Source organism: Diplodia seriata (genome assembly GCF_021436955.1).
Source record: "Diplodia seriata strain FDS-637 chromosome Unknown scaffold_2, whole genome shotgun sequence".
NCBI classification, from domain to species: domain Eukaryota; kingdom Fungi; phylum Ascomycota; class Dothideomycetes; order Botryosphaeriales; family Botryosphaeriaceae; genus Diplodia; species Diplodia seriata.
In genome coordinates this window covers 3082556-3091017 of record NW_027117309.1, presented here as the reverse complement: position 1 = coordinate 3091017, position 8462 = coordinate 3082556, and the positions used below count along the sequence as shown (strand labels likewise).

Genomic DNA, 8462 nt, shown 5'->3' with positions numbered 1-8462 from the left:
TCTCTCCGCGCTCCAGTCCGCCACCCGACGCTTGCGAGCCTGCAGATGCTGCGCCGGTTGCCAGCCAGGGCCCTACTCAGGAATTGGATCATGCAACTCCCTCTGCGGGGCCCCCTGTGCACCCCTCACAGCAGGCCTTCCCGTCGACTCATTACTCCTCAGACCTCCCATACCACTCGCCAAGACCGGTGAGATACCACACCGCATACCTTCCGACATCGAATACTGCCTCCGCGGAGCCGACCCCCTCTCCGGGCAATGACACAAACACATCCCCTAATGCTCCGGCCGATTGTGAGTCAGGCGGGGCTCAGTATCCGCACCGAGCTTCGACAGCAACGCCAGAACGCCCGTCCCTGCGGCGAGACCAGCTCTCGACAGCTTCCACCATGAGCAATGCCACGATCAGGGCTTACGCTACGACTGATGCCATACCGACTATGGCCACCCTGCCCAGTCCGCCCCGCCAGTATCCCAAATACCCTAACCAGGCATACTCTGCGTTGCAGACCCAGATCGAATATCCCAGATTTCCGAACCCCCCTCTTCAAGCCCATCAAAATCCACCGCCTGGTCCCCACGTCCTGCGGACTCGGAGTTCCCACCCTTCACAGTATTCCTCTCTTTCTTCCGCACATGTCCCCTCTCTACATCCCACCCAACACTTCGCACATGAAACCACTGCGCACGAAGGCGGTTCTCGTACGGCTGGCAACTCACCCGCAGGAAGCCCAGGCCTCTTCGACCCGAACCACGTCCCGATCCGACCTGTGCTCGCCTCGACCGCGGAATCCGGGTACTACTCAAGCCCTTACCTTCATTTCACCCATCGTCAAGTCCCGAAGGAAACCCACGTTGCCGACGTCGATGTTGATCCTATATCGGGGCGCAAGATCATTAATCAGTATGAAATTATCGACGAGCTTGGGCGCGGTGTACATGGAAAGGTCAAGCTAGGGCGCAGTTTGGAAACGGGTCAATATGTCGCCATCAAGATCGTTGAGCGGTACTCTAAGAGGCGTCGGCTGGGCAAGAATACAAGTCATGAGGACAAGATCAGAAGAGAAATCGCCATTCTCAAGAAAGCACGCCACCCTAACATTGTTGGCTTGCTGGAGGTTATCGATGATCCGTCCCGGAAAAAGGTCTACATCGTTCTCGAGCACGTGGAGATGGGTGAAGTGCGGTGGAGAACGGAAGGTGCGAAGGAAATTGTTCTAATTGAACACAGGCGGTACGAGCGCGAGGTGAGAGGTATTTTCGATAACGAGTCGGCGGCTTTGGAAGATCAGAGGATTTTGCTGGAGGCGCAGAGGAAGCGTGAACGAGAGGAACGACGACGGCTGAGGCGAGCACATCGCGCACAGAACGATGAAAACGACGCCCAGACCTGGAGTTTCGAGTACGGCGGAGACACCGATGATGAGGATACGAACAGCGACTTCTTATCCCGGACCTCAACCGCAACCACCGAAGATCCAAACGGCATCGGATTGAAGTACCGTAGTCGACCTGCGACCCCGACAGAGTTCGACGCTGACCAGACGCCGCATGCGCCTCTGAACGAGACAGTTGCAGAGTTTGCGGCATCGAAACAGTCAAGCACTTCTCTACCCGCTCTCGGCAGGGAACCCATCGAGGAAGAACCACGTGCGGCATCGGTTACGGGTCTTGAGGGGACAATGTGGGGTCCGTACGAGGAGATACCAGCACGAGGCAGGAATCCGAGCGTCTGCGGAAGCCTGCTTTCAAACAAGCCAGAGTTGCCTGGAGACTTGCCAGTACCAGAACATTTCCGTTACGTTCCACTCATGACGCTCCCGGATGCTCGCAAGGCATTCCGTGACACGGTCTCGGGCCTTGAGTATCTCCATTACCAGGGAGTCATCCACCGCGACATCAAACCTGCTAATCTCCTCCAAGCAAGAGATGGCCACATCAAAATTTCCGACTTTGGTGTCTCCTATCTCGGACGCAGAACCGCAACTGCTTCGGCATCTGTGTATGGTAATGGCGACGACCAGTCGGAATCAGACGCTCAGGATGTTGATGAAGCAATTGAGTTGGCAAAGACTGTCGGCACTCCCGCTTTCTATGCTCCCGAGCTGTGTCAAACCGACACAGACTGTGACCCAGACGCCTTACCAGTCACAGGACAGATTGACGTTTGGGCTCTCGGCGTTACTCTGTACTGCCTGGTGTTTGGTCGCGTCCCTTTCCACGACCTGAACACGTTTGTGGTCATGCGTCTGATAGCGGAAGATGAGGTTTATATCCCACGCTTTCGTCTCAGAGCCGTCGATGATCGTACCGCTTCGCGTCCCAATTCGCACAATCGCTTATGGGGCGGCATGACTCGAGACAGACGTTCACATCATGAACTCATCTACGAGGAGGTTGACGATGAGCTCCACGATCTTTTGTGTCGGTTGTTGATCAAAGATCCTCGTCGACGCATTAAGCTTCCGGAAGTCCGACATCATCCGTGGGTGCTACGGGACCTCGAGCATCCGCTTCTCTGGCTAGAGCAATCCGACCCTTCGCGAGTACCGGACTACAAGAAGATCGAGGTCTCGAGAGAGGACGTCGACGATGCCGTCGTTCAGCTCAATCTGTTGGAACGCGTCAAATCTGGAATGCGCAAAATAGGCGGAGCTTTGGGAATCGGCACGAAACACTCTTCCAGCACGTCCGCTTCTGGAAAACGGAGGGTCAAGGAAGGAGGGATTTCTGCTGCGTCTTCGAGCAGTACCATCAGCCAGGATGCGCGAAGGCCTAGTTTGAGGGTCGACGACATCAGCGCCGCCCTGCGAGCTTCCAGAGAAGGTGACCACCCGTTATCGCACAGCGTCACCGCCAGCCCCGAGTTAAGAGAACGCACCCAGTTTTTCATAGGTCCGCATTCAAGGCCAGGTACTCCCGACATCGGCAGCATTGATGATGTCGATGAATCTCCACGAGGGAAAGTTCGAGACAAGCACCACCGGCTCAGTTTCGCTTCTCGAGCCGAATCTACTATGTCTACTGCCGGATCAATCAGGACCATTCGCCCATCAGACTTTGAGTACCTCAACAGGCGGCGGGGTGTGTCGCCAACAATGCCTCAGGGAGTCCCCAGCACTCCTCTTACCCTGGACACGCCCGGAGCATCAAATTTGAGTGGGATCTTCGGAGGAGTTCGCCGTACCCTACGTTCGGTGAGAAGCAAGGAGAGAGGCATGGGCGGCGCCAAGTCACACAGCCGCAACCCCTCAATTGACCGTCTGGTGGCGGGCGACGATAATGCGCATGGCGAACCTAGCATCGCGTTAAGCGAAACGGTTGCTGCTGGACATGTTGACCAGCCGGCTCAGCTGAAGGAGTCCTCGGCGGCAAGCAGCGTTGTGACTAGTCCAGGATCGCCGATGGCACCATCGCTCACCGAGTCTGACATCCACCGAAGCCGGGAAGGGACTCCGTCTCGCCAATCGTCAATTTCCTCGGCCTCATCTCATCGCCCCACGAAACGCGAAGATGATGTTCTCTATAACTCGCCCGTCTTCCATGATTATCTCAGCGATATCAACTTTCAACGTGCTCGGGAGGAGAACCGACGGAAGCACATGCTTGAGGAACGCCTTTCTTCAAGCCGTCCGACTTCGTCCGCAGGCAACCGTCCTAGCAGTGCACTTAGTCATCCGCCATGCCCGCCTAGTCCCGATGATGAGGCCTATTTTGAGCTCCAGAGGCACACTCTCACGCAGAACGATGTGACGCCGAAGGGATTTCAACAACCTCTCACATCAAGCTCTTCGGAAGATCAATTCTACTCCGGCATGTCCCAATCGACATCCAACCCTTCTATTCCCTCGGTTGCGTCCGCAAACTCTTCAGTCATGCAGGATGATCTCGTTCCCGCGGATCAGAAAATCCATTCTCTGGTCGTCACGACCGAAGCCGCCAATCCAGTGATCAACGTGACGGATGAGCACGAGCATGATCATGCCGGATACGATGGCGATCATGCCATAGAGAGCGACGACGAAGAAGATTCCGATGACGACTCCTCCGACGATGACTTGCTAGTGATGAACCTCCGTAAGAAGCCTGCGCCGAAGCGACCCTCCCGAAGCGAGAGCATTTCGTATGCGGAACTGTCTCGCGGCAAGGTCTTGGCTGGTTTCGGGGCTTCGGTTCGGAAATCCTCGCGGAGCGGCAGTAACGGCACGGTTAAAAAGGTTCGCAGTCATAGCGATTCCGACGGGGAGGCTCTTCGGCACGACGCAGCTGAATTCTCGTCTTGATCCATCTTCCTGGCTCCTTACCAACAACTACAGTTGCCCTTCACAACTCTGTATGAAAACACCAATACCGGTTATTATTTCATTCCTGCGGCACACGAGCAGCAGCATCTCCAGCACGGAAAGAAGCTGTGCCGCAACTTACCTCTTTAACGACAAACACATGACAGACACCGTTCGGCTAGCATGGGATGGGTTTCTCCTACATCGTCTCGAATTTCCAATTTCACCAGCGAAGGCGCAAAGGAGTGCGGGGAAATCGGTGGCTCAAACATTTCCGGTGGTCGGTCGGTTTCAAGTAAGGAAGGTTCGTTCGAGGCGGGCGGCGTACATATGAATTCACCTTGCAAGTCGGGCAACTTGTTTCCTGTATATTTCATGCACACCCGAGGGTTTCTTTGGCAGCTGGCGCGCAGACATAGACTCCTCTCCGCTTCTCGTTTTTTCATCTGGCAGACGACGCTAGGGATGCCGGCGGGCTCCGAGGGGTGGTGCTGTCGTTGCTGCGCGCGGAACAGCGGCGCGGGTGCTCCGCGACGGTTGCGTTGATTGTCTTTTGTATCATACACGCATCTAGACTTTTTGTCGCGGTCTCTTTTGGGCGGGTCAATCTGTTTTCGTGGCGATTGAGGCTAAAGCAGACAAGAGTCGGCCTCTGCAGTCGTTCCCGGCTTGAGCGGGTGGAAACGGGTGATAACGGATGATTTCAGGGAAAGCGTGGGCTGTATGTAATATAGGCTGAGACGGAATTGACGAAGATTGAATCTTGGCTGTGGTGCTGCAAGGCGTCTTGGTGGTCTTGGGCTACCTATATCGACAGGTGGGGTGCTCACAAAGCGGTGGAGTAACACCAAGCAAACAGGCTAAGCATCATGATGTGCTCGCTTGCGAAAATGGGCGTCTTATCTGGCGACCGGCGCTCATAGCGCCCATGTCATTGCGCACGCCGGCTCGGTATCTGATACGCCCACAGGCACACATTTATCCGTCCGGGCTGGTGAACTGCCGGGTTCTGGTTGCCGATGGACGCGCAGTCCTGAGGCGGGTAAAGGCCGGCCGGCCGAGGAGGGAGACAGCGGCGCTGGGATTGGACAGAGTGGTGATGGAGCATGGCCGCGTCGTGGGGATGCACGTGCGCAGTTGTTTTGCGGAGTGCGGGGGACGGCGTCTATTGGCGGAGAAATATCAGGCTGAACGGATCGACGGGGTTCGTGGAGGAAAGCAAGGCCGACAGGATCTTCAACCGTAGCATGGCGCCCGGCGCCCGTGCAGCGTGCAAACCGCCAATCCGCCCGCCGATTGTGTCTCGTTGTCGGCAATATTCATCGCTCGACGACAGCAGCGCACACGATCGAATCGCGCGCAGCGCTCGATTGCCGTCTGGCCTGCGCCGCCGCCGCTCCGCCGCCGTTGCGCTGCCCGGCATCCCTGCTCGCGCCCTCTATATGGCCATGTAACAGGCCGCAGACCTATCGCCGAATTCCCCGTCAGGCCTGACAGTCAAGAAATACCCAGCTCCACGGCCGCGCTACCTCGCTTTCCCCGAATTGCATATGGAGATGCGTTTCGCGACGCTCGACGCGCAACAGCCTGATCCCCAACGCCGCATCATCGCTGAACTTCAACTACGCATCAACGGCTATAACGTCTATTCCTGAGCCCACCCCGGCGACAGGCCGCCCTTTCCCTCCCGACAGCCCCCTCCTGCGTCTGCGTGCCTGGTCGAATGCGCGTCAACGCCGGCCTGCCAGCCATGGCTACCGAAGTTCACGCCGACCAGGTCCTCGATACCACCACCAAGAGCCTCAGCGTCGTGCACATCGAGTCGCTGCTGGACAACGCGAAGCCGTCGCTGACGGTGCTGTATGCGCCTGGCGAGGAAGCCATTGTCGAGCTGATCGCGAGCGTGCTGGGCCAGGCCTACTCGCTGGCCGCGTCGCTGAGGGAAGCAGAGACGCTGAAGCCAGCGACTGTCGCCGGTCTCCTGAGCGCGCAGGACCCAGGCCAGCTGGCGCAGCGGAGTCGCGGGCGTCTGCTCATAAATACCCACTGCGTCGAGAACGACTCGGCTCCTAGCGAGGCCCTCTCCGAAACTTGCGACTACGAATATCTCTACACCCACTCGCCGTTCCTCCGACGGGACGTCACCCGCTATCTCGCCTTCATCCTCGGGCAGATCGTGCCCCACAACGACCTCGCCAAGAAGGCAAGAACGACCCTCATTTCTACCACCTTTCCGGACGTCCATGCCGCCCTCCCGAACCTCGACATCCTCTCGGTCGGCGCCGATGCCGTCGAGCTGCGTGTCGATCTGCTCAAGGAACCGCTGTCCGACGGCTCCTTCAGCGCCGTTCCGAGCCTCAAATATGTCGGCGAGCAGCTCATGATCCTGCGCCAACGGACCGAACTCCCCATCATCTTCACGACGAGATGTACCAACGAGAACGGCAGGTTCCCCATGGACGACCCAATGCTGTTCTACAAATACCTCTATCGCGCCATGCAGTGGGGCTGCGAGTACATCGACGTCGAGCTGTGGCTACCCGAGGAGGTCCGGCGAGACCTGGCCCACAAGAAGGGGGCGAGTAAGATTATCTCTGCTTTCCACGACTTCTCGGGCACATTCAAGTGGACGTCGCCGGAAGCGAAGGAGCTTTTCAAAAGGGGCACCGTGTACGGCGACGTCGTCAAGATGATTGCGCTGGTCCATCAGATGCAGGACAATTACGAACTGGAGTACTTTCGCTCGACCGTGCAGGCCGAGTTCTTCCCGCACCCGCCCTTCTCCGGACTCAACATGGGTCCCACTGGGCAGTTGTCGCGCACGCTGAACAAGGTCTTCACCCCTATCACGCATCCACTGCTGCCGATGATTGCGGCGCCGGGGCAGCTCAGCGCGGCGGAAATCAACATGGCGTTACACAGCATGGGGCAGATGCCCAAGCTGGACATTTACGGCATCGGCAGCTACAAACTTGCGACACAGGCAATGTTCTTCGAGAAGTGCTTCAACGAGCTCAGCCTGCCGCATCAGTTCATGTTCGTCGACAAAGTGGCCAGGGGCGCGGTGGAGACGGTCGTGCGACGTGCGTCATTTGGTGGTGCTTTTATCAACCCGCCGCTCGCGCCACCCACACCGTATTTGACGGTGTTGTCGGAGGCGGCCAAGGCGACTCGACTCGTCGACACCATCCTTGTGCGGACTGAGGGCGGCACGCCGGTGCTTGTCGGTGAGAACGCGACGTGGAAGGGCATCCGTGCCACGCTCACGCGCGATTTCGTGCCGTCGGCCTACAGCGACCGTGCCGCCTTGGTGCTGGCCAGTGCGGAGCCCGACGCGGCGGCGGCCATCTTCGCGCTCAAGAGCCTGGGCATTGGGCCCATCTACACGATAGGATTCCATTTCCGCAGCCAGGGCGCGCTGGCGGCAGACGTCGAGCCGTTCCGGTCGGTCGAGGACGTGAAGCGGCTGGAGCAGCCGTTCGTCATCATCAACGCGCTGCCGGCGGAGAAGTCGGCGGTGGTGGGGCCGCTGCTGAAGCATTACAGCAGCACCGGGACGGCGGCGCCGACGAACAAAGTGTTCCTCGACCTGGCCAACGGGCCGCGCAAGGTCGACCCAATGGCGATTGCAGCGTCGTCGGGGTGGACGGCATACGGCGTGGCGGACGTCAATGCATGGACGACGGTGGAAACGATGCGGCTGCTCGTGGGGCAGAACGTGCCTTATGATTTCGTGCGCCTGGCGTCAGGGCGGAGCATGTTCTAGGGATGTTTGCTTTCCGCTTAGGCGCCGACCGGGATGCTGGGGGTGGACGGGTTCTGGGGCTCGGCGGAGTCCCTGCTAATCAATAGACGCCGGGCGCTCGACGCGACGTAACCTAAAGTCTTATAGATGAAGCCCTTGGACGGCAGCTGCAGCCCACGTGCGCCCCTTGGGCTCAATTTTCCAGAAGATTTGCATCATGGCGGTGGCAAGTCGCGTTAATCTAGGCAAATTGGCGGTGGTGCCAGGGCGGCTGACACGCAGGTCTGGCTTCCCCCGCATTTTGCTGCGAGCATCGGGCGCCTTGCCGCTTGCGGAGCGTGCCTTTCATCAATGCAAGAACCGCAGCCGGGCAGGGAGCGTCGGTACTTAATTTCGCCCGCGTGGGCGGCAGCGGCAGCGGCAGGCAGCGGGCA

The 8462-nt window shown here is 58.4% G+C and overlaps 2 protein-coding genes across 2 annotated transcripts; both read left to right on the top strand.

The window, feature by feature from the left end:
- Window positions 1–389: 389 nt before the first annotated feature.
- SLS55_002277 (uncharacterized protein) lies at window positions 390–4283 on the top strand (the record flags this gene model as incomplete). Its single annotated transcript, XM_066773759.1, has 2 exons — window positions 390–456; window positions 727–4283. 2 exons carry the CDS (start codon window positions 390–392, stop codon window positions 4281–4283), a joined length of 3624 nt encoding a protein of 1207 aa, XP_066636326.1.
- A 1750-nt stretch (window positions 4284–6033) lies between these two features.
- SLS55_002276 (uncharacterized protein) lies at window positions 6034–8049 on the top strand (the record flags this gene model as incomplete). Its single annotated transcript, XM_066773758.1, has 1 exon — window positions 6034–8049. One exon carries the CDS (start codon window positions 6034–6036, stop codon window positions 8047–8049), a length of 2016 nt encoding a protein of 671 aa, XP_066636325.1.
- Window positions 8050–8462: the final 413 nt, after the last annotated feature.